This window comes from Brienomyrus brachyistius, chromosome 5, assembly GCF_023856365.1.
Source record: "Brienomyrus brachyistius isolate T26 chromosome 5, BBRACH_0.4, whole genome shotgun sequence".
Classification (NCBI taxonomy): domain Eukaryota; kingdom Metazoa; phylum Chordata; class Actinopteri; order Osteoglossiformes; family Mormyridae; genus Brienomyrus; species Brienomyrus brachyistius.
The window spans coordinates 22,843,026-22,870,331 of record NC_064537.1 but is presented as its reverse complement, the minus strand read 5'-3'; the positions used below and the strand labels follow the sequence as shown (position 1 = coordinate 22,870,331).

Below are 27,306 nucleotides of genomic sequence, written 5' to 3'. Positions count from 1 at the left end.
GAAAGCATAGAAAGTATTTTCATATTTTCATCATTTCTTGGTGCTACTTATTACTTCCAGATGATGCGTAAATTTAAGCGTCACTGAAACGCAGGCAATGTAACATTTTATTTACTACCATTATTCACTGTAGACATCAGCTTGTTGCGGGCAGCCTCATATCCCTTCTACATTTGGATTTCATTTAATAGTCCTAAGAAATTAGGTGGGTGAACTCTTCGCTTCTTCAATCTCAAATTCTCAGGCATCATATCCTGTCCCACCACACCCATAACAAGCTCATCTATAGGCTTTTCTCTATCTGTGTAAGAAACTCAGACAACTGCTCACCGCTGTCACCGCTGTCAACAGAGTTTGAACGAGAACTAAAGTTCCTCTCCAGTAACAAATGACCCAAAAGTATTCTCCGTGGCTTCAGTATATACTCTTTGGAGGATGCGTCTGGGTGTCTAAATGCCTGGGCTACCACAGCAGCTGGACCTTTTAAACTCTCTATAATCTTCAAATCTGTTCTCTTTATCTGATCATTCAGAGTTGTCTATCATGAGATGCGCTTGCTCTATCCAGTTGTCGAGCTGTTCCTCCCCTGGTAATGTTGGGAGAACTCATCAGAAGGTTTTGTAGTCCCCTGAGCATGCTACTATCTGCAGACAACCTGCCCTGCCTCTGCCTCAAATCCCCAACAGCGTGAATGATGGCTTCCGGTGAGTATGCCAGGGGTGAACCTGCTATACTCACATCACAATCTCCCTCCCGTCTGCTGAACCAGGAGGATGTTGACTTCCTATGGCTTCAACCCACTATCAGACACTCCCAAAATTCTCCATGGCTTGTCACCTCCCTCTGGCAACACATCCAGCAGGATGACTTTGACAATTACCCTTTTACGTCATTCACAAAAAACCATCAGACATCGTGTCTGGGGGGGTCATACATCCTACCTTGCACCCTAACTCCTCCCAGGGCCTCGAAGGACTGAAAAGTCTCTTCAACGAGAGATACGTCTGCCTCTTCAGGGACATCTTTCACCAGCAAAGCATAATCAGGATTGATGCCTCCTCCCTTCACCAATGTCTGAGCTGCACCATGCTCTCAGTTGCGGTTAATCATACCTCACTGACCCTTATTTCTGATCTACCAAACAAATTAACTACTAAAATTGTCACTTACACATTTCTCACCAACCTTACAATATCAATGCTAAGAATGATACTAGGCCTTAAAAATGCCACCTTAAAATCCTAGTCATCAAGCTATCTGAAATGTATTATTATTATGTATTACTATTGTCGTGTATTAATAGTAATTATTATCCCAGTGGAGCCTCAAATTTATGTAGCACCCCCTCCTGAGGCCATGTAAGCATGAGGGAGGTGTCCTGGTTTCTGTCCTACGGACTACTTTGAATTACAGTAGTCTTAGAGTCATAAAGCAAACAATAATTTCTTAATTGAAAAAGTAAGGCCCTAAAGACCTTCACCCCCATCACATATCCCTGCAGCACTGATCAGCTAAGGTGTTCTACAAAGACTGTGTAGAGTAAAGACCTTCACCTTCATCACATATCCCCACTGTAATGACCTGCTAAGGTGTTCTACAAAGACTTTATAGAATAACGACCTCCACATACACCACATATCTCCAGCTAAGGCCTTCTACAAAGGCTGTATAAAGACCTTCTACTGGTCGATCGCGATCTACTGGTCGATCACAAAGGTAGTGTGGGTAGATCTCATAGCATAAATAAATAGAGGATAGCCTGTCATCCACCGGCACTATGACATTTGTCACTTGATTGACATACAGAGCAGCCAGTCTGACATCTGATCTTTTTTTGACACATAGGTCACCACACCACGCATGCATGTTCAACCCCCCCAGCTGCTGCCAAACTCTAGCAAGCTACCGAATCGCCTAGTTAGCCTCCAGTTTACTTCTACTAAACTTAAGAAAGGGTATAAAAATTATACCCTTGGAATGGGAGGAGGAGTTTTTTCACAATATCATATTCGAAGTGCGTTTGCCTCATCTGTCAGTCTACCATTGCTATTCCATCCATTTTCCAAACCGCTTATCCTACTGGGTCGCGGGGGGGTCTGGAGCCTATCCCGGAAGCAATGGGCATGAGGCAGGGAAAAACCGAGGACAGGGGGCCAGCCCATTGCAGGGCACACTCACACATGCACTCCTACGGGCAATTTAGCAAGTCCAATTAGCATGTTTTTTGGACTGTGGAGGGAAACCGGAGTACCTGGAGGAAACCCCACGACGACATGGGGAGAACATGCAAACTCCACACAGATGTGACCCAGGCAAAGACTCGAACCCGGGTCTCAGAAGTGTGAGGTAACAGTGCTAACCACTGCACCACCATGCCGCCCCTACCATTGCTATTCCGAAGAAAGGAAATGTGGAGCAGCATTTTCAGGCTTTCAGACTCTCTCAGCGAGCTGAGAGTGAAGGAAGAATCATTTTTCTCACAGCTGACCACAAAACCGAAGGCAGCCACCAACATATATTGTAGATTGAATTCAAATTCAATTAAAAAATACTTTATTCATCCTAAAGGGAAATTAATAATAATAATAATAATAACTACTAACTGTAAGCAGTGACAATCGGGTCCAAAGCTAATAGTAGTTAAGTATTGATGGGAAATGAAGTGCAGACTGTAACTGCTGGCCAATGCATTTAAATAGTCAGAAAGTAGGAAATACTACTATGTTAGGATGAGAGCTGACATTTCGACATTGCAGTAGAAATGTTCACCAAGTTAGGATAAAGGAAAAAAGGTAGATAAGAAACAGAAGGAAAATGTTTAGGAGAAATTTCACCAATGTAGATCCATCTGGTGCAGTGCCTGAGCCTGACTGAATGTATGGTTTGGGTCTGATGGTCTCAGTAGCAGGTAGAAATCAGGATGGAGATTGTTGAGTCTCGGTCTAACAGGTCAGCAGATGTAGGACAGAATGTAGATCCATCTGGTGCAGTGTCTAAGCCTGACTGAATGTATGGTTTGGGTCTGATGGCCTCAGTAGTTGGTAGAAATAGGCACCTTCCTACCTGATGTGGTAAGTTTAGATCTTACAAGTTAAAGTTTGTTTGTACTGGCTGTGTAAACATAAGCTGTGTTGCATATTCTTAACAACAGTGCTGAGTTGGGGATCTGCTGCATGTAACAGTAGTAATATCATGCTTTATCCTTTTCTAGGTTGTTCCTTTAGACACAAGAAGGCGTGAAAGTATAGAATGGCCTTTATGATTGGAGCACTGACTCCACCTGCTGGCCAATTTATTGAAACATTAAAATTGTTCTTGTCCCTACAGGCTAAAGCATCATTGAAGTTTGATCATTTTCAGTCAAATGGTAGGGAAATGACATATATCTTGATTTGGTATCACTCACAGAACTTGCAGTACAAAAGATTTTGACTAGAAATATGTCACTGTTACAGAAATGAGAAAAATGTAAGTTTCACTGGTTTTGCAGGTTTAGACACATGTTGCATTATTGTAGCGCCCCCTATTGACTGATCAGTGTCAAATTTGGATGGTCCCTCTCCAGTACCGTCCTACAGGATTTAAGTTGGTGATGACTGGCTGAGGCAGGCCTGAGATACAGCTGTCTGATTGAAATGGGTGTGGCACGCGTATGGTCTGGGTGTGGCTGGTGGCCGTACCTTACAGAAAGTTTAGTATTTTTGTAAATAATTATTTATAATGACCGTCTCCTGATTTAAATGATATCTGACTTACATAGCTTGGGCGAAAACCCTAGGACGAGTTGGAAAAGTCCTGTTATCAGACCTATATAAATTATGCAAAAACACAAAGATGGAGAACCAGTTTCTACATGTTGTTTGATTTGGCATGTCATACTGAATTAGGCTGGCAATAAATGTCAGCTGTAGGCTTGATAGTTCTGGAGAAGTGGGCAGAAATGCTAAAGCTGTCGCTGTACCGCCCCCATCAGGCAGACTGGGATGGCCTTACCTGGGTGAGGTCTGGGTCTGTAGAGCAGGGGTCTCCAACTCCGGTCTTGGAGGGCTACCGTCCAGTAGGTTTTCTATCCTACCAGTCTTCTGATGAGCCACACCTGTTCTCAGGTAAATATCAGGAACAGGAGTGGCTCATCAAAAGCCAGGTAGGATAGAAAACCTACTGGACGGTAGCCCTCCAGGACTGGAGGTGGAGAACTCTGCTGTAGAGAAATGTAGCATCCAGATTTAGTGCAGATTTATGATTGCTAAGCCTGTGAAATAGATGCTTCATTTTAATTGGCTGATTATGGCCACCATTTTATGACTGCTGTAGTAAAGGTATGACCTCAGGCTTGGCCATAGTAGACATGTGCCACTTGGATTGGCCAAGCAGTTCAGGAAATATTGGAAGTAGGCATTTGTAGCACCCCCTATTGATGAAATGTGGCCCGTCTTGTACGGTGTCCCCAGAATGGTGCAGGGAGGTAGGATTTCCAATTTGGTTAAGGGAGGCCAAGGCATGGCCAAGTTATAGCAGTCAGACTAAAATGTGCGGAATTTAGGTGGAGTTTCGGCATGGCTAGTGGCCGTACAATAAAGAAATGTCAGACTTTTTTCAATAACGTTTGATCAGCTCAGAGGATTCATTGGTTTGACACCTCATTTGTCTGATTTGGTCGGACGGGGTAGGACTTTAAGGCAGAAGTAGGATTTGCAAATTATGCAAAATAGCAAAAACTCTAAGTAGGCAGAGCTTCCTAGTCCAAATGGCAAGCTGGTAAGGTACTGTATGGCTGGCTGTATCTGCAAAAAATAATTGCACTACTGCTTTGCATTACATGCTTTGGACCCTTAATAATTTCAGAAAATGGATGGATGGATGATAGATCATTTTGACTTGGTCATTTATAAGTAGCTCACAAGCTGAAAAAGTGTGGGACCCCTGACTTAATTAATGACAGTCTGGAGTGAAATTTCTCTGTTCCTCTCAGGGTCCATATGTACATATAACATTTTACTCCTATTAGAATGAGCACTGCTTGTGTCTGTGTCTGAAATTGTTTCGCTATAATATGGTTAATGATTTCACTGATTATTCAGATACTAAATAATTAGTATTGATTATATTATATTAATTGCTTGATGTTTTACTTCTATTCCATCTAACCTGCCAGTCCAACAACTAAGACCTGAAAATACAAATAGCAGAGTTTCTTTTCAATCACTTACACTACCTTTGCTCTTTATGCAAAATAATATAATAATATTTAAGCAGAGACGACAGAGAACAACCACGTGAAAACATTGTTGACAGCCCCACCTTGTGGTGAAGTCTAGTCAATTCAAGTCGAACTGAATCCTATTACAAAATTGAAAACCAGCTGATTTTTAAAAATACTTTAGATAATCCTGGAAAAAAAGGTGCACCAACTGAATTTTATATATTTTTTAATAAACAATTTCATTATATCCATAAAAAACGATTTTTATATATCATATTTTAATTCACAAACATACTCAATTAGCTGCTTAATGACAGGTAACAGAAAAAACAAAGTCTTCGTAATGTCTATAAACTGGTTAAATATGGCATCTTTTAGAAAGTTTATATGGTTCTGAACTCATCAAAATGTATTGAATTCCCCATTAAAATGGAGTTATGATTAAAATGCAATATCAAAGCAGAAATACACTTCATATGATGCTTGTAATTGTATAGTTAAATGTACATGTGGAAGTTTAATGAAAAAAAGAAAGAAACATATGATCACACGATTGGCTCCTTCCTCAATAGCGACATCTTTCCTTTAACACTTACACACTGTTATTCATGTGTTTGTGTCACACACACTGGATTCACGCACCGCAGACGTGCAAATGCAACTTTCCATGTAAACCACTGGTGACAGACCACCTGTTAGACAATGATTATTTTCACTCCATTGAGCGCAGGCCCCCATTTAATTTCCTCCTGGCTGAACAGTCTGATACTCCCCTTCCTTCCTCTCTGCCTTGGACAGCTTCAGTGCCTCATATCCTGCGCCTTGTTCTCCTGCTGGGCCCAGGGTGTGGTACACTCCTGCAGCTTCCTCTGCCTTAGATGTCTTCAGGGCCTCATATCCCCCTTCTGCCCCCTTGCCTTCTTTCCCTTTAAGAGTTTCATACTCATTTTTCTTCGAATCATCTTGCGAAACCTTCAGGGCCTCATAGCGACCCTGCTCTCCAGTGTCTGAGACGTCCGCTGTTGTGACTTTGTCTGCATCTGGCCCCTTCAGTGTGTCGTACTCTCCACTCCTCTCTCCTCTTTTTCCTCCCTTGAGCTCCTCATAACCTCCTTCCCCCTTGTCGGATTTCACAGCATCTAGTGCCACTTCCTGGTACAATGCCTCGGCTAAAATTGAGAGAGAATGGCAAAAAAACTGAATCAATTATGAAAAGCACGCTAAGCAGATAAACAACTGCAGATAATTATAAAGACACACCTGCACCCTATTTAAATAAGTCAGTTGAATTTGACTGCTGTTGGATAGACAAGCATAGAAAGGTGGTGATAGACCAAAGCTGTTACAGCGAAACATAATAAAGACTTACGCTTTTGCTTGTTTCTTCTGTTCCTGCAGAAATATCCCATGATCAAGATGAGCCCCATTACAATGAAGATGAACACCAAGACCCCCACGATTACACCTGTATTGGAAGGAACTTCATTTCCTGACACTGCAACTGAGAACGAGAGGGACAATAACAGTGAAGAGATTCTTCAGCTGAACACTTTGCCTGACTAACAAGACAGATTCTTGGTCTCCTGGACCAGAACACAAGCAACTCTGAAGCAAAGAAAAAAAATCTCATTCTGAAGACTTGAAGACTCTTTGCCAATATCTGAAGAATGTAGCATGTATGGAATCTGTTTTATCTGCCAAGATTCACACATAATGCTCTAACCCAACCCGGTCCTAAAACCTAAAATCTGCCTGTTCTGTGTGGTTTAATTTCACTGAGCCTCCACTAGACACCTGCCAGCGCCTGCAGGATCTCCAGGGGGCGCCATAACTTTAATAGACAAGCTCTCCCATATAGCACCATGTGACTTGTTGGAATGGAGTCCATTGGTAGATTAACTTGGCATGGATGCAGGATGTTAGTTTTGCACATTATAAAATCACCATCCAGGACTCACCAGACAATGGCAGACTGAATGAGGAGGCTCCGGTATCCCAGCGAACTCTACAGACGTACTTCCCCTGGGGTAGGTGGTATTGGTATCCGCTGTTAACTTTTTTATAGTGACCATTTACAATCTCATAGAATTCAGACTTGCCGCCAGATCTGCATTTGCTGCAAGTGCACACAGGATTCCCTGACGTATATGACATGGCTGCCTCTAGAGTTACTTCTGGAGGACACAGGAAAAGGGAGATAATCAGAACCAATCAGAAATAAGGAAAACCAATCAGAACCAATCAGAAATAATGAGAAATCATAACCATTCACAACCAATCAGATTCCTTTTATTTACCGTGTAAAAAAACTACCAGGAGTTTTTTTGGGGGGTAGCATGAGTATACAATTTAAACATCAAGTCAAGAATACACAAAAAAATACAGCCTAAAGATAAAGAGACAGAGAGAATATGAAAATATGGTATTAATGAATAAACAAATAAACATGTAGACATATACAGTACCTGACAAACGTTTGGACACACCTTCGCGTAGAAAGGTTTACTTGTAATATTCTCTACATTTTAGAATAATTGAAAACATATAAAACTATAAATAAAACATACATGGAATTATGTACTGACCAAAAAAGTATCAAAAAAATATTATTTGGGGGGCAGCTCTGTGGGTTGGAACTCATAAGGTTGCTGGTTCAAATCCCATGGTCGGCAAACTGTTCCCGCCATTGGGCCCTTGAGCAAGGCCCTTAACCCCAATCACTCCAGGGACTGGCTGACCCTACTGACTGCTCTACATCAGTTTCATGAGGTGGCCTCCTGGGATGCTTTTCCATCTGCCCTGAAGGAGGTCCCACTCTGGACACTCCATCTGGGACCATCCATGTGCAGTTGGATTCTCAACTTCCTCACAAACAGGCCCCAGGTGGTGAGAGTTGGTAAACACACTTCCTCATCACTCATCTTAAACAAAGGAACGCAGAAGGGATGTGTGCTTAGTCCCCTACTGTATTCCCTGTTCACACACGACTGTGTCGCTAAACACAGGTCCAATATCATCATCAAGTTTGCGGATGACACGACCACCATAGGCGTCTTTACGGACAACGATGAGACGGCCTATAGAGAGGAGGTGAGGGCACTGTATAACTGGAGTTTGGATAATAACCTGTCTCTCGATGTCAGCAAAACAAGAGAAATGATAGTGGACTATCGGAAACGACCAGTCGGGGGGCACCAGCCCATCTTCATCAACGGTGTCAAGGTTGATAGGGTTAGCAACTTCAGATTCCTTGTTAACATCACCGAGGATCTCTCCTGGACCCTTCACACAGACACTGTAATCAGGAAAGCTCTCCAGCGGCTCTACTTCCTGAGGAGGCTGAGGAAGTTTGGCACGAACGCCAACATCACCTCAAATTTCTACAGGAGTGCGATCGAGAGCTTGCTGTTGTCGGCTGTATTACAGTTTGGTACGGAAGTTGCTCTGCCAGCGGCCGGAAATCACTATAGAGAGTGGTGAAGGCAGCAGTGTGCATCACAGGCATGAGTCTTTCTGCTATTCAGGACATTTATCTCCAGCGGTGCCTCCGTAAAGCACACAGCATCATCAAGGACCACAGCCATCCAGCACAACAGCTGTTCTCCTTGTTACCGTCCGGTAGAATATACAGGAGTATCTGCTGGACTACAAGACTAAAAAATAGTTTTTATCATCAAGCCATTAGACACCTCAACTACAACACTTAAACACACACACCACACTTCACTGGATGCACATAAGAACTGTCCTATACAATACAGACTCAGGTATACTTTGCACTTTATTTTCATTTTTTTTTATTATTATAAAAAAATAAAAGTAAAAAACTCTTACTCTGTGCAGTACTGCCACCTTAAATCGTTGACAATTGTACTGCTGCTCACTCTTTCATGTGCAATAATGCTGTCCCCCCCACCCACTACTTCTTTATACTATATTGCTGAGAGACTTGTTGATTCTTGTCAATTATGTTTCACTGTAACGTTGACCCTGTGCTAACTTGCATACGGTAAATAAAACTAAGCTAATCTTTTCCTTCATTCTCTGGTCAATCTCCTCCAAACAATTTCTGCTGTGATTAGGTCAGGTGGCCAGGTTACTGTATGTGATGCGACACTCTTTCACTCTCCTTTCTAGGCAGTTTGCTCAAACGTTTGACTGGTACTGTAAATAAGACAGAATTTACACACATACACACACTTTCACACTCACTGTATACCTATGCCAACGACTTCCTGAGGCACAGATTTGACAGTGAACTTGTTATTGCTGGTACTCGCTTGGAACATGTAGGTAGCTTCACATTTGTAGTTTCCTTCGTCGGTCTTTGCCATATTTTTAATTGTATATTTCACTTCACTTTGAGTCAGTATTGTATCACTGCCTTTATAAAAAGTGACACTACTTATCTTTGGTGCACCATGTGTCACACATTCCAGTTCTAAATCTTTTCTCAGTTCTGGCAGATCAGGGTGAGGTACAAGTTTTACCATTAGATCTGAAGGGGTGAGAACAGCACAGTGAGAAACAAAGAGAGAGACTGACAATTCAAATAATTATGAAGAAAACTCTTAAAATTAGCACAAAAACGCAACACCTCATATGACTGAAATAATTCCCCATGTACATGTCAACTGTAAACTATGGTTGATTTTATTGATGGAATTCAGAAAAACTGTATCGTTTGTGTAAAAATAGATTAATAGGAAAGTATAGAAAGTGGCATTTTAATAAAAGCATTTTTTACCGGTTACTGAGAGTACAACAGTGCTGCTTCTCGTGTTTGTGATCTTATTTTTACACCAATAAATATATGGTTCTGAGGTCTTCTCCACAGAGGACGTCATGAACTCCAAAGGGCCGGTTTTTGGGTAATCTTTTATCATAACACGGTAAAGGCTCTGGTTTTTATACACATAACACATCCAATTCTGCCAGTCGTTGTCCACATAAAGGGCTAGATGAACAGAGTCATCTTTATAGACCACTGAATCTCCAGACTGAATGACTAGGATCTCTGGAGGAAAGGCGTCTGGGATATGAAAGAAGCAAGGAAAGGAGGAGATTAGATATCGTCAGGCTCAGACCTGCCAATCAAGGGGAATTTGCCATTCTTATTTTCTCTTTAAACCTTATGTAATGTAAATATCAACTGGGTAATCACATCACCATTCATTACAAAGATCTAAATGGACACTTTCCCAAATTGAACAAGTTCATGTATTTCTTGATACATGATTGTTGCTAAGCAAACAAATAACACTGTACTAAATTCACAGAGATATTTCTATAGCAGCATCTTTGTATATATTTGCATATAAACAGCATGTGGCACATTTTACAGGGATCTAAATGTAACAATAGGTTATTTTCAAATGCAGATATTTACTTACCTTCAACTTTGAGCTGAAATGCTTCACTCTTCATTTCATTCCTCTCACACACATATCGGCCTTGTTTACTAATAGACTTTATGATGACGATATAGTTTTGTTGCGTTTGATCTGGGATTACAGTATCATTGAAATACCATTTGACGCTACCTCCTCCTGAGCAGGTGAGTACTATGGTGTCCCCCAAGTATACAGGTAAAAATTGCTTCTTTATGCTCACTGTGGGAAAGGGAAGATGAAGACCCACAAATACATACCAGCTTCTCCGTATTGGACAAACATATTTAAACAGAAGAGAACTACACTTTTACATGCAGTATTTCAATAGGAATCATGGTAAATGTTTAATAACTCTCCAATATTGCACATTTTAACAGCATTAATGTTAATGAAGATTTTTAAAGTTATTAGTTCAGACCAAGAATTAGCTAATACCAAATATTTCCATATCAAATTCTAAAATAGAAGTAAAACTTCAACTGATATTTCATTTCACTATGTATTCTAGCTATTATTAATTAACTAAGTGCCAATCAGAAGAGAGATGTCACCCCTTCTGCTAGTAGGAACTCAAGAGATGATTACAAAGCACATGAAATAATTCCCGGAAAACAGAGTAACACTTGAAATTCTCCAGGGGCCTGTATCACAAAGCTGGATTTTTGAGCAAGAAAGATAACATGTCAGATAACACAGTACAGCTACTGTACATAACTTCATGTACAATGCTTGGTTTAGCAAAGAAAGCCAACTGGAGGGTCAGGGAAGGCGAGCTAACATTGTCCAGAAGGTCAGTGTCATTTAGGAGTTCACATGGCAACTATCTAAACGATAAATCATGGCATCTTACAAATGCAACATGCATATTACAAAAAGCTACAGACTGACACCATTGTTGTATATTCATATACAGCTCTGGGAATTAAGAGAACACAGCACAATTTTTTGTTTCACTCATTTCTCAATTTATGGGTGTGCAGCTATATGAAATACACATTTTTTGCAAACTTCAGCTCAATTCTTCCCTGCTTGTCACTGATGAAGGGCATCTTCCTTGCTTTATGGGTCTTCAGCATAGCTGTCAATTCTCCCATTTTGTCTGGGAAACTACCGTATTTTACCCCTCTTTCCCGCCGCCCTCCCTTATTAGTATTTTCCCGTAAATCTCCCGTATAATATTGTCACGCCCAGCTCGTACGATCCTCGTGTGTCCCACGCCCCCCTGATGATCCACGTGTGCTTCCCTGATCGTACCCAGCTGTCTAGTTATTTTGATCTGTCCTGTCTTTGAGTCCAAGTCTTGCCTGTGTCCCTTGTCCGTCATTGATGTTGTCGATGTCAGTACCTGCCAGTTGCTCCCGTTTGTTCTGCCCCGAGAATAAATCCCTGTTTTCCCTGATTTTCGCCTGCTGTTTGCCTGCCTGTTCGCCTTACACGAGCTTACCGATCGTGACAAATATCATTAAAAAAAAAAAAATTCTTCTGCCTCTCCAAGCTGAACACTGTCAGTGGACTCGCGAGAACTGCCAACTGCAGTAACCTGGGTGGCAGTTATCGCGAGGTTAGTGCCGACAGCGGGAACAAATCCACACAACAAAGGAGAGAGATGGATATGAAGAAGGAGAAGGCATTCCTGCAAAAAAAAACTAAGGAGTTGTGTAAATATCTCAAAAAATGGGACAGCGGATTTACTTTCGTAAAGAGGTGCAGGATGGGGCACAGTCACGTGTTCTGTAAGATTTGTAATTGCGATTTTAGTGTCTCCCACGGGGGAAGGAACGACGTCAGTCAGCATTAAAAATCCACCAAGTAATTAGTGAAGACCAGAGAGCCACATGAGTGAACATGAGAAATTAAAAGAAAATGTGTAATGAAAATAGTGGTTATTTTAGATTTCTTGTACACCTGTCTTAAAATGTAAGGGATACTGGAGTTTGGTTGGCGTGGTGGAATGGCTCGTGGCGGGTGCTGGAAAATTTCCCTTATTTTCAAATCCAAAACTTGACAGGTATGGTCTTCAGTCCTGCTTCTAGGAGCCTGATATGAACCATCGTAGCAGTGCGCGTCAAAATGAAGTGGTCTCTTGATTTTTTCCAAAGCTGTATATATTCTATAATCATTTTCATTGCTGTCTGCCTTAGTATACTTTAGTTTTCTGGGAGACTCTGTACCCTTACTGGATTGCATTTACTTGGTTTTAATATTTTTCTCGGATGTTTAGGAAGATTAAGGGAAGACTGCTGTCTTATGGACACAGAATAAGTGTGTATTTTGTTAATTACCTGTTGGCTTTGATTGACCCAGTGAAAATGGCAAAATGGCACCAAACACTGTAAGAAAAAAAACACACATTACATTACAATTAACCTCACAAACTGAGTTCACTCATCTGAAATCATCTAATTCCCAAGATGATAAAATCATTGTTGGCTTAATCGTTTTATACAATTAAAAATAATAAGTTAAATCAAACACCATGGATACTGACAGTTCAGTTTACCCTTTGAACCCTGTCCAGTTTTGAGCGTTCTTCTATCCCCTTGATTTTAGGCTTATTACATTCAATGTACATGAGTTAACCACATGTGTTCTCACCTAATATAAACATTTGAAGACACTACAAATATAATCTTATAAATGTTGAGATTAGACTCTATATGATGTGAGAATGCAGGGGTTTCACTGGGAGCATTTATGGCTAGTTCCAGGTGAAAATGAATATCTTCGAGTTTGCAGGCATTTGGTAACTTGTTGAAGTTATCTGATATGCAATGCATGATATATGATATATATATATATCTGTGTATATACAGTACACAGGGCCATCCTCCTCCAGGAGGATAATGTTGGCCTTGATCCCCCCATCTTTTATAAGATGTTTGCACCAGCACCAGCTAGCCTACATCAATATTGAAAAGGAAGCACTCACCCTATTTCTTGCCTTACAACACTAAGAGGTTTACACTGGAGATAGTACCACCCCTGTGGTCATGCATACGGATCACAACTTGCTTGTGTTTCTCACCTGAATGTGAAATACTAACTGTCACTATAGTCAGAACAGAGAGACCGGGATCCAGGTATGCAAGCCGTCAAGCGCTTTATTTGGATAAACCAAACAGAGGCACTGAAAGGGACGGGCAAGAGGTAAGGTCGAAAGACAAGCAAGGAGGTCGTAAGCCGGGGGGTCAGTCCTACAGGGAAACACGAGACAAGATCACACAGGGGTACAGGAACGAGACGAGCCGGAGCAGGCAGGGTTGAAGGGTCAGGTGTGGGGACGGGTCTGGAACGGGAGAGAGAGAGAGGTAAGGAGAGGACACGAGGCAAACAGGCAGGGTTAGGTTTCAGGGAGAGACGATCGACAAGAAAGTGCTCGGTATGGCTTCTAAACATCAGCGCAATACTTTGCGATGGGCAAGTGACTTCTGGCTGGTTTTATCCCTAGACTCATTACGCGTAATGAGCCACAGCCGGTGGTATCCGCCTGTGTGGGTGTGACACTAACCATGTGCTGGTCTTTTATTATTCAAGTGCTTAACCTCCATTTTCTGCATAATAATGGAACAAATAACCTCATGGAAGATGTCTTCTCTCTGACTTGATGTGTGTTACCCTTTTGCCATTCTTTCTGTGCCGGAAATGGTTGTGATTATGAACTTCTGTGTGTGTGTGTGTGTGTGTGTATGGAGGGGGGTGTTACGACCCGTGTATTTGTGTGTGATAGTTTTATTCTAGGTCCGCCTGCAGTTCCCTCATTCGCCCACTTGTCTCCCTCCTCTGCCCTCCAATCCTTCATCACGTTTCCATGTGTCCCGCCCACATCTGTCTCCAACTCATCATCCAGTTTGTCACTTCTGGATCCACGACAGAAAAACACCACTGTTAATCCAATCCAAGCTTCAGCTCTCACTCGTAGCTCTTTGACTTTTTTTTTCTTTTTTCCCTTTTTTCCTTCCTTTCTTTCTCTTTTTTCTTTTGCTTTTGATCTTTCCGCTCGGTTCTGGTTTACATCTTTGCTGCCCCCTTTGGATACTGTCGCTTTGGCTAGTGTGCATGTGTGTCAAGATGTGTGCTTGTACCAGTGCCTAGAGAGTGAATCCCAGTTTTATTTTGTGAGCGCGTCTTGATTCTGTTTATTTGGTTAGTGAGTTAGAAACAGTGATTGTCTTTTTTTCTTTCTTTTGTGTGTATGTAAGGTTAGTTGTGCATCACACTCAATAGCCGGGGTTTTTTTTTGTCATTTTGATTGTGGTCACTCCTGAAGTTATTATCATTCGGTGTACTATTTGTTGTATGTGTTTTGATATAAAATTATACAACAATACAAAAAAGAACCCTTTAAGTCCAATGGCGTTCCCTTATTCCCTTCCCCTGTTCGTTCCCTTATCCCATTCCCTGTATCCTTCCATTCTGTTACGCCACAACCCTAGACTAAGGATTGTAATGCATTTCGTCCACAAAATTACTGTCTTTAATTCACGAAATGCATTTTGTTCAAGAAACGATTGGGCATCATTCAAAAAAATAATTAATAAATAAAAATAAATAATGCTTTTTGTGGCACAGAATGTATTTTGTACACAAAAATGAGTGTTTAACACATGGCGCCCCACACGGGAGTTTCTAGTCATTGAAAATATTAGGGGCAGAGTCAAGTTTACCTGGGGCTTTACTTTTTTTTTTGAAGGAGAATAATTTGCATTGGGGCTAAAATACTCAGGGCTAGGCTTAAAATACTCAGAGCCATAGCCCCGAGTGATCGGACCTAACAATGCCCATGGTGCCCCATACGCATGGGACTGTGTTAGCCACCCCATGCAAAATGGTTAACCAAGCTGTTAAAATGTTGTATTCCATAAATTGAAGTGATACAGCATTGTTGTGTTTTTGGATCCCATCGTACATTTTGATGTCGTTTTGTTCTTGTATTGTCTTTTTGCAGTTTTTGTGTTATACAGTGCTGTGTGACTTTTTTGTTTGCTATTGTACTGTGCCTTAAGAACTGAAGTTTTCCAGTGAACTTTACATACTGTAATGTTGAAACTGTTGCCTTTGACATGAAAAGTATCATTTTGCTAGAGAACAATGAGGTATTTCAGTCCAGAAGGACATCTATTTCTCCAGTCACTTAGATTCTGCATGTCTTGTTTATAGTTGGTGTATTTGACATGGATACGCAACAGTGTAACTCTGGAGCTCAGGAGCATCCTTACACCGACATTTTGACAATATATCTAAGCATTTTGACTCTCATAGTTAAAACGATACTGATTATAGTTTTCATTTTGGTGGCGCTGACTAATTCACTGGTAGAATCATTTGATTTTGAGACATGGGTAAATTTATTTGGGTAAGTTACAGGCTTTTGCAGGTAAACCATAGTGCTATATGCATGAATTGTTTTGAGAAATGCTCTTATAGTCCTGAGAATGTGAAGCAGGCTTCATGAAATGTACGAAACTGAATGAGGAAAACTGTAATCAAGCTTTTAAAATGATTCACGAAAATATTCCTGTTAGGGTTGGTGCCCATGTGGACCTGCCCCATTTGGCCAGCAGGTGTCGCGGGCCATCCTGTTCCTCCTCTAGCTTGTAGTCCTGTTCCTTATTTGTCTGCTTGCTCCCTGGACTGCAGGGTAGCTCATATAGATACAGCAAGTTGCTCAGTAGCTAACACCCCTCCTACTGTGGTTTCAAGGCTGGCCTGGACAGAACTCGGTCCGATTGCAGTCCCTCAGAGGCACTGCTGAAGAGGTGGTTACAGTGATAAACTTGCTGATTGCTTGACCACAAGCACCAGTGCTAACATTACTAAGTTACGTGGAAATGCAGAAAAGGAGACAGCAAATGGAATTATTTTTGTACCTCAGTAAGACTGAATACCTTTTTGCTTGTGTCTCTGTATATTGCCAGTGTTGACGATGAAATATGCCAATGCTTATGAGCAGGATAACATTACATCCTATTTTATTCTGTGGAAAATGAAAGATCGATCTGCTGGCCAGATTTATTTATGAATTATAAACACTAAGTAAATAAAGGTCTGAGTCCTGTTATGATTGTGATCAATCCCCTCAGTAACTAACCAGTAACTAACCAAACGACTTGGTCAAATAAAAGAAGTGCTGCAATGTTTAATCTCGCCAGCATTAATCAGACAGCCAGAACTCGCAATACCTTGTCCTACCAAATTTGAAATCCTACCTCCCAGCATCATTCTGGGGACACAGTAAAAGACTACCTGCATTTCATCAATAGGGGGCGCTACAGCTAAAACTGCCAAAATCTCTTGACACCCTTGGCCAGTCCAAGTGAAATGTGGCATATTTGTACTATAACCAAGCCTGGAGGTCATCCATGTACTAGTGCAGTCATATCTCTTAAAATCCTGGCATGCTGTTTATCTAGCTTTCCGTTCTAAATGCTTGACTTTAGTAGAAATTCCAATCAATAGCTAATATTAATTAATCATCGATCTTCTGTAACCGTACGTTCACACCACGGGTGGAGAGACGCTCCTGGTCACGATGCAGATGGAGTAGGTGGGACAAAGTTCTTCACAATGTTAGGTCTTGCAAACTTATTAAAGCGACCCGCAAACCAAACAAATTTGCAGCTTATCTTTGTACTTCACTTCCCGTCACTTCACTTGCTCTAAGTCAGACATAATTAGTTCAGCGTATTAGATAAAACAATTAACCTCTTTGTTGAAATTTTCACAAAATTTTTTATTCCAGTTTTATTCTAACATAATGCACTACAGACTGAAACCTTTGCCCTTGAATAGAAAGTATTAGCCAGGGTATATCTCAGTACTGAAAGACCTTATTAACATGTACATTTATATTGTGTTGACGCAGTATATAAATGCATGTCTGAGTTTTTAAACGTGCAGTTTTATGTCGCCTAAACACTGGGATTTTTTTTACCGTGTCTAGAGGGTAAAATGCTGTGTGGAGACGTATTCTGTGTCACGGTATATACCCCGATGGTGCTTGGCAACTGTTTAGTCGGAGCAAAAGTTTACACGTTTATGTTTTATGGAATTCTCTTTAGCAAAGTATCTCTAGATTCCGATTGGTTGCCGCCGAACCACATCATAGCTCATTACCATAAAACTGACCAGACTAATTTTCATGCTCTTGCAGCCCAAAAATGGAAGGCCATTAGCGCCAAAATGTCTTTAACTTTTAAAGACAGGCGGCATTATTTCACATCTATAGAAAAAAAAATTCAAAATATTCAAAAAATGCACACCTAAAGACAGCAATAATTCACACGTTAATATTTCATGCCTAGAAAAATGGCAATAATTAACACTTTAATATGTCACACCTTCAGACATTACATTTTTACCTCTACAGACAGCCATATAACTCCTCATACAGGCGGTATTTTGCAACATGTCCTGATGTCAAAGTGATCCTGCAAAATAAAAGGACAATCTTCCATGGTAGTTTAATTCTTTCATACCTTCCCACAATGAAGATAATTGACTGAGAACTATGTGTTTGCCTGGTCAGACTGCACTGTGATGTGCTTAGTGAATCTGCAATTGTATCTTATATAACATATGGGAATTTATTTTTGTCACTCTGATGATATTTAAATCACTACCTGTTGTGTTTGATTTAATCATGACTATTCCCCAATTTCTCTAAAGTGACTGACATCCACCAATACATTGTACAGTGCATACACCCTTGATTTTGTTATATTGCTTATCAGTGTTTAAGAATTCAGTGCACAATACTCAGTGTAACTGGTTCTTTAGCGTCTTAGCATTTAACATTTTCTGTGAGATCATAAAGTTAACAAACCAACTTTGTTGGTTACAAACAAAATAGAATACTCATCTATAGAAGATTTTTTATCAATGTACACATCAAAATTCCCATTATGGAATTTGAACGATTGTTAAAGTACTGTACTATTGTATAAACGTGTGAAATTATAAAAATTCCCAGGTTTATGTCGTAACACTTAAACAGAGGTCGCACAGACCAATCAGAGTACTATGTGACTGTGAGCGTTTAATAAAAGTTGCTTCGTGTAAAGCCCATTTGGAGTCGGCCTGAGTAAATTACATGATGTCAGAAGTTTTCCGTACCCACTAAACCATTGTAGTTGAACCATGTCAAAATGTAATCAACTGGAACAGTTGAACTTTACAATACCGTCCAGTTGGTCTTTGTGGATTCAGCGGTTCTTCTGCTTTCGGCTTGCGACCAAGCTCGACAAAGAAAGAGGCGTAGTGCAAGTGAATTCCCTACTATAAGTCATGGGGAAAGCTCTTTCAAGTTTGAGGAGGAGGCAGACGCTCTTGACTATGATGAGGTAGTGCTTAAATTTAATGAACATTTCGGGCTGCGACGTAATGTAATACATGAGCGGGCGCAGTTTCACCAATGTTCTTAAGAGATGGGAGAGACTGTCGAGGAATTTGTACGTAGCTTGTATGAGTTGGCTGAATTTTGTGAGTTTGGGGCAAACAAAGATGAACAGATCCGCGAATGAGTGGTCCGAGGGATAGCGGACCAGGATGTTTCACAGACATTACAAATGGAACCCCAGTTTATCACGATTGCGGATAAAGCGGGCGATCGAGCGTGCAGGTGGGCTTGTAGGAAGCAGGCAGGCAGAATCAGGGATTTATTCTGTAACAGGACGGGTATGACAGAGTTAACTCTCGAGAAAGCTGTGCAGATTCCTCGTCAGTCAGAGCAAATAAAGCTGCAAGATCAAACCATGAGATCGGTTGTGGTCAATGAGCTTTCACACGTAAAGCAAAAACGGCTTGTAAAACACACTGGCAAAGGATCATACAAATAAGAAAACTACCTCCATAAGCAAGAACCTAGGGATAATCGTTCGACCGGTGGGGTATGCACTTGTTGCAGTCAGCCTCACAGTCAAGAGTAGGAGTGTTCTGCTCATGGGAAGCGCTGCAGTAAATACGATGTTAGGTCACTTTGTAGTCATTTGCTGAACTAAGAACGTGAAGGAGGTCGTGGTGTGCACGGATTCAGATCTTTCTAATGAACATCTTTTTCTGGGATGCATAGAGGGGCAGGAATTGGAGCATAAGTGGCACATAACCTTGACTGTGTGCAGGAAGGACGTGTAATTTAAAATAGGCACAGGAGCCGATATGTGACCCATCACCACGAAATGAGTCTTAAGGGTGAAATTTACAAATTTTGTAAATTTCACCCATAAGACTCATTTCTTAATGATGGGACGCATTTTGTAACACTGAAATTTTGTAAATTTCACCCATAAGACTCATTTTGTGGTGATGGGTCACATATAACCATTATATCGAGGTATACTTATCAGGTGCTTCCACAGCGCCCTCTGTTGGTCAAGGTTGGAATTGACCTCAAGAGTTCTGCAGGAGCAGTAAATTGTGCTGAAAAATTCGCAGCGTCAGTTGACAGAAAAGGGACAACGTACAAACTCTGGATATACATAGTTGAGGGACAATGCAACTTACTCAACCGCAGCATAGCATGCCAGATGGGTCTAGTTGTTAGAACCGATGAAATCACAGACAGTGTTTTTGGAAACATTGGTCTTTGCAATTGTGAGCCAGTGAAAATTGAGCTGCAGCCAAAAGCTAAACCTTATAGCCTGTCTACGCTACGCAGAGTATCATTTCCTCTTCTGCCCAAAGTTGAAGCTGAGCTTAAAGAGGATGCAGTCACTGGGGATCATCAATGAGGAGACAGAGGCCACTGAGTGGTGCGCCCCTATGGTGCCAATTGTCAAGAAGAATGGCAAGCTAAGGATATGTGTGGATTTAAAGCATCTCAATCAGGAGGCGTAGCGGGAAAGGTTTATTCTCCCCACATTTGACGACATTGCACCTACTGTACACTGGCTGACGCAACAGTGTTCTCTACTCTCGGCGCATCGTTGGGGTTTTGGCAAATACCGCTGGACCCCAGCACCACGAAACTCATAACTTTTATCACTCCAATGGGCATGTTCGTCTTTCTGAGGCTTCCTTTCGGCATCACTTCCACTCCAGAAATTTTTCAGAGGGAGATGAGCCGTCTGCTAGGAGCTCTCAGGGGTACTGCTGTGGCCATGGATGATATCCTGGTCCTTGGAAAGGACCAGGCCGAACATGATCAGAATCTGGAGATTGTTTTGCAGGTTATCAAGCAGTCGGGGCTCAAACTAAATAAAGACAAATGTCACTTTAGCAAGACAGAGCTACTGTACTTCGGCCACGTCATCAGTCACGCCGGCATAAAACTGGACTCAAGTAAAGTGAGAGCAATCAGGGACATGCTAAGCCCTTCAAATGTCACGTAATTTCGACAGGTATTGGGGATGGTTAATTAATTATTTGGGTAGATTCTTACCGGCCTTGTCCTCAGAGCTCCGCCCACTAACAGAACTGCTGGGACACAACAGTTTGGCAATGGGGTGAGCTTCAGCAGAAAGCCTTTAGCGAGGAAAAGCGGATGGTGTCTGACACACCAGTTCTGACCTTCTATGACATTCATAAACCAACCATAGTGACGGCTGATGCTAGTAGTTTCAGTCTGGGAGCAACTCTCTTCCAGAGACACGAGGACAAAGTCCGTCCAGTAGCCTTCTGTTCCAGGATGCTCTTCGACACGGAACAGAGGTATTCACAAATTGAAAAATAATCCCTTGCAGCAGTATAGGCATGTGAGCGATTTTCCCACTAAAGGCCTGAGTGAGTTTAGCTTCCAAACCGACCATAAACCTTTCGTCCCTCTTATAAATTCATACGACTTAGACAAGGCGTCACTGTGGTGCCAGAGGCTTTTGATGCGCTTGATGAGGTTTAACCCCAAAGCTGTTCACGTCCTTGGCAAGCAACTCATAGTAGCTGACATGTTGTCTCGGAACCCACTACGTGACGATAGTACCTATACCAAGGAAGAGGTGCAGGCTTTCATTGATGCTGTAATCTCGACTGACACAGACGAAAAAGGATCTCAAAGAATCCACGAGCAAGGACAGGGTGCTGCAGAGGGTGTTGCAAAGCATCAGAGAAGGGTGGTGGAAACACATCCCTTCAGACCTTCAGGCCTACTATGCTGCAAGGGCATCACTGTCAGAGGCCAAGGGTTTGCTTCTCTTTGTAGACAGGATAGTCATTCCACCTGAGCACAGACAGGATATCCTCAGCCGCATTGGTCACCAGGGGTTGACTAGGTGTCGCGAAACAGTGAGGGGTTCTGTCTGGTGGCTCGGCATTGGAGACGACATCGTGAGGACAGTCTCCCAGTGCATGTTCTGCCTGGTGCACAAGCCTACTTAGAGAAGGGAACCACTCATCCCTACCTCACTGCCACCAGGCCCGTGGCACACGATTGGAGCCGACCTCAGTGACCATCGAGCTAAAACCTACTTAGTGGCCTACTACTATTAGTAGTAGTACTACTACTACTAGTAGTCGTCGACTACTATTTTAGAAATGTGGAGATAGCCCCGGTGTTGCTGCCTACTAGCCAGCAGGTCATACTTCAGATGAAGAAAATGTTTGCAAGGTGGGGGCCTTCTGTAGAATTGTTTATTGATAACGGGAGACAGTTTAGCTCAACGGAGTTCAAGTCCTTTTGGCGACGGTATGATATCTGCCACATTACCAGCAGCCCGTATTTCCCTCAATGTAATGGGACTGTTGAGAGGGCTGTCGGCATGGCTAAGAAGATTCTGTGCCAACCAGACCCATATCTAGCCCTCATGAGTTATACTGTAGGGCCTCTCCAAGTGCTGTCACAAACTTCAGTTCGGCCCAGCTCATGTTAGATCGCCAGATCCGGACCACACTGCCAGTCCTGGACTGTAAGCTTAAGCCCAGGTTCATTGATCCAAGGGAGGTGGTCCGTAATGACAGGATAGCCAAGGCTTCTTACAAATACTTCTTTGACAGAAGAAATTCACAGTGCAACCTGCCTCCCTTGCATTCGGGTGGTAGGGTGCTTACCAAGCTCGATGAGGAGAAGACATGGGCTACACCAGGCACAGCTGTAGGTCCTTCAGGGAGCCTCATTCCTACATTGTACAGACTGACGATAGCACCTTGTTACGGCGAAACCGCCGGCACCTACAGCCTGTCCCTGTTTCAGTTCCGGAAGCATTGAACAGCATGGGACTTGAGTGAGTGGAGTCCAGTGTGGAAGTCGACACCCATCCGGACCTGGTGCCACCACAAGGCCCATACACTACCACCTCATAGGCACAACCAAGTCTTCCCTCACCATACAGAACTATGACCAGTGGGAGAGTGGTGAAGCCCCCACGACGCTTTGCTGAAGAGTTTTGATTCAATATTGTTTAGCTTAGAGCAGTGGCTTCAAGAAAGGCACAATAATCCATTGCCACTGCAGGACTGGTGACAGTCCCTAGTTAGTGTTTATCTTTACCATTTTGGTTGTTTACAATAATAGGGTATAGGACATGTCGTAGGAATGCGTAATGCCAATTATACCTCATATATATATTGTTTCTTACATTGATTTTCTTTTGGGGGGGATGTGATGATATTACGTTGGTGGACTACAATTACCATACATGGACTGTTGTCTGTGTGTATTGTGGGTAAGGCAGGGTGATTGCGCAGTTGGTGACAGGAGCGTTGAATAAAAGTTGCTTTTCGAGTTTCGAGTTTCAACTTATATCATAATTGTAATGTAGCCTAATCTGCAGTCATACTGCGTCGTTTCATGTTTGTGTATGTGTCCTACACTGTAAAAAAAGAAAATTTTTTTAGAATTTTAAACTGTTTTATATCAATCAATTTGACTGTAATTCACGTTTTTTTCCTGTTACGTTAAATGACAGAAAAATGTTATTAAAACTACATTGCATAAACGTATATTTACACACAGTTTGTAAAATAACAGAGAAATCCCTTCAGTGAAACTGGACAATTTCTTTTCTGTATTTTTACAGAAATTAGACTTATGGTTACATGCTTTATCTGTAAAATTTAAATGTTTTTACTGTACCAACATGTGCTGTTGTTTTATGCACATTCCACACACACATTCCTATGGGCAATTTAGCAAGTCCAATTAGCCTCAGCATGTTTTTGGAGTGTGGGGGGAAACTGGAGTACCCGGAGGAAACCCCACGATGACATAGGGAGAACATGCAAACTCCACACACGTGTGACCCAGGCGGAGACTCGAACCCGGGTCCCAGAGGTGTGAGGCAACAGTGCTAACCACTGCACCACCATGCCGCCCCCTATATAACCTAGCAAACCTTGTAATTTCCATAATACCAGAATTTGGTGTTAAAACATTAATGTAAAACATTAAACACAGTCTCAGCTGGTTGGTATGAAAATTTCAATTCGAGACAAGTCTGCACACACAGGCACATGCATTTACAGGTATATAACAGTTTTATTACCTTGTAAATGGCTTGGTATGGTTTGAAAACTACCCCCAACGCTTTTCATGTAGATAAATTTAGGCTTGCAATTGGATAATATAGATTTTCCATAAGGTTTCCTGTCTGAGCGTGAGAGTCTGAAAGTCTGAGTGTCACGCCAGATCCGTGAGAGTTCGTAACCCTGCAAATACACTTGTGTATTGAACACTGTAAATCCGCAGTGCATCTATAGTCATTGTGATGTCAATATCAAATAAAATAATAAATATACTATCCAAAAACACAAACCATTGCAAAGATATCACACTCAAAATGGGTGTGCCACTTAACAAATATAAAAACATTACAATGCACTAAAGAGCAGCGTCAGTCAGTGCATGGAGTGCCTGTGATTAAGCAGTGTGGTGAAAAAACATCCTATCATTCCACCTTGTATTAATTAATATAAAGAAAAAAGGAAAGAGATTGGTTCTTAGATTGAACCCGGCTTCCATCTATCCATCCATCCATTTTCCAAACCGCTTATCCTACTGGGTCGTGGGGGGTCCGGAGCCTATCCTGGAAGCAATGGGCACGAGGCAGGGAACAACCCAGGATGGGGGGCCAGCCCATCGCAGGGCACACTCATACATCATTCACTCACACATGCACACCTATGGGCAATTTAGCAACTCCAATTAGCCTCAGCATGTTTTTGGACTGTGGGGGGAAACCGGAGTAACTCGGAGGAAACGACATGGGGAGAACATGCAAACTCCACACACATGTGACCCAGGCGGAGACTCGAACGCAGGTCCCAGAGGTGTGAGGCAACAGTGATAACCACTGCACCACCATGCCGCCCCCCACCCGGCTTCCATTATTTACAAAAAAGGAGCTGGCTCATACAGAAGTGACACCATGGTTCATGGTGACATTGTACCGGATAGAAAACTATGCTGCTGGATTTTAGACACAAAGGAAATTGCTCTTGGCAGTTTTCTTTTAAACTGTAATCATAGGCTAGTAGATTATACATAAGTATTGATTTATTTTCACGACAATATTGAAGTGTGGATGCTTTGTATCAATGATCATATAATAGGCCTACCTATTTTGTCACCCTGATCTATTTTATTGCATAAAAGAAATACCACACAGAACAACAAAGTAGAGTGGATAATTTGATTTTGTTGTGGTGTTTGTGCTTAGAAGTTACTGTAATGGTGCTTTTATTTTGAAAGTCTGTAGAGGTAAAAATGTAACGTCTGTAGGCATGAAATATTAACGTATGAATTATTGCAGTCTTTAGGCATGAAATAATGCTGCCTCTATGCAAAAAGTCTGAGACGTTTTGGACCTGATAGCCTTCCATAACCAAAAGGCGCTGCGCCGCTCCGAGCCGCCTAGCGACGTGCCCTCCCATGGAGAATCAATGGCTTCTATGTTGCAATCTTAGCTCTGTTTTCCAAATTAAGGAAATATCACACAGAGGACTTCTGATTTCTTCATAAAAGATGGTTTTATTGTCTGTTTCCTCATTTTGCTGTGACTTGCAGCAAAATGCATATAAAATATATCTATATACTGTATATATATATATATATATATATATATATATATATATATATATAAACATTACAATGCACAAAATATATATATAATATTGCGGCATGCCAGTTTTGGTACATTATACCTTACAGGTTAACAAAGTAATACAGACAAATGCAAAAATGTAAAACATTATGCCAAATGAGGACACATAATTCAACTTTGCCAACTAATCACCTTAGCATGTTTTTTGACTTTCGGGGGAAACCCCACGATGACATGCAATGAGTGCTAACTGAAATGCCACCCTGCCTCCCCATCAATAACGGGAGAACCCCCTGCCCCCCACCGCATTCCCAATCCATAAATGAATATATAGTAATTAACACCGTTTTCCTTTCGGTATGAATCTGCGCATTAATGAGGCCAATTCAGTGCTCATAGAGAGTGCAAAGACGAAACCTAACAAAAATTGCAGATAAAAAATCATTTTATCATATGCATTAGTTATTTTTTAATTAAGTGACGTTTGGTTATGAAACTTGTAGCCTTAACGATGTTAGTGTTATTTTACATGAGCAACAACAGCCATAGGAGACAGCTACTGTAAGCGAGGCTCAGACCAACCTTATGAAAGAATATCTCACAGAAGACATACTTGACTAAGAATGTTTCGGGAAACACGTTGGAACGTTAAGAGACAACTAAAGGTAGAACGTATGAACTACGTAGTGTTAAGAAGGTTTCGAGAAACTGGGGCCATTCTTGTTTCAGGGTCCAGCGCTGTTGCGGAGCACATAATTGAATGAAACAGGAATCTGATATGTGGCGTTAATATACATCCCCCTGACACACATTTAAAAGATAAAAGTGTTTCTTTGCTTCAGATAAAAACTTATCTGAACTTTTGGTTTTAAAATAAGGCATTAATGGAAGTTCTCTTGTAAACAGACAGAGGAATACAACACACTGGACTAAAACGTAATTATTTAGACAGCAAAATAAAATCATAGTAAATGTAAAAATATTAAAAACTATTTTAAAATTTGCTCTATGTGATGCATAGTTCTATTACTTTGTGGTTACAGAGAACTTTCATTAATGGCTTATTTAAAAACCAAAAGTGAAATGATATGTTTATATCTGAAGCAAATCTTTATTGAAATATGGGGAATTTGGTCTTCTAAGATTTTCAATTATTTGCAGTGTATTATTTATCATTTTGCTTTGTTATTTGAGGAGTGCTATTTCAGCATGCAATAGATAGAAATAGATTTACTTTATATTTTTAGTAGTTCATAATTATTAATAATGAGTTAAAGAAACAAATGCTGAATCAATGTTATATAAGTGAAGTTTAAACGGTCAAACATAACATATAAATACTGATAAAATATACAGGCTTAAGATTATCAAACTCACTTCCACTTTTACTCAGATCAGAACATTGGAGTATATGGATCAGCAAACACAATTACTGTCTATCGAAAGTCTGCACATTTGGCTGTACTATATCGCAAACAGGAAAAAATACAATGAAACAATGACTAAAGATGAAAAATAATCAGAATTAGATAAGCAAATTAAAGAGAGAGAGAGGATAAGGTAGAAGACTGAGAAGGAAAAAAGAGAGTTTCAGTTGGTCTTACCAAAAAGAACCACCACGTTTTTCATCTTCGCTTTTTATTGAACGGCACTTGCTGGCAACAACTAAACGGTAACTGAGAAGAGTGAATGACTTTATAAGGGACTAATACAGAGAGCAATGAAGGAGGGAGGGGAAGTGGTA

General features: G+C 41.3%; 1 protein-coding gene across 1 annotated transcript; it reads right to left on the bottom strand.

Annotated features, from left to right (window-relative positions):
* Positions 1-5,412: 5,412 nt before the first annotated feature.
* LOC125743017 (uncharacterized) lies at positions 5,413-27,306 on the bottom strand. The gene is made up of 8 exons (XM_049015597.1): positions 27,167-27,306; positions 12,879-12,926; positions 10,597-10,815; positions 9,951-10,235; positions 9,423-9,701; positions 7,162-7,377; positions 6,573-6,704; positions 5,413-6,372 (listed from the first exon to the last, which is right to left on the bottom strand). Exons 1-8 carry the CDS (start codon positions 27,189-27,191, stop codon positions 5,942-5,944), a joined length of 1,635 nt encoding a protein of 544 aa, XP_048871554.1. The 5' UTR covers positions 27,192-27,306; the 3' UTR covers positions 5,413-5,941.

Bases quoted from the DNA above. Each gene is read 5' to 3' on its own strand.
- LOC125743017 (XM_049015597.1), bottom strand. From the start codon at position 27,191: ATGAAAAACGTGGTGGTTCTTTTTG. The intron at 9,702-9,950 runs GTAAAAAATGCT...TCACCCCTTCAG, and splicing joins TGTTGTACTCTCAGTAACCG to ATCTAATGGTAAAACTTGTA. The intron at 7,378-9,422 runs GTATACAGTGAG...TGTGTCCTCCAG, and splicing joins TCAGGAAGTCGTTGGCATAG to AAGTAACTCTAGAGGCAGCC.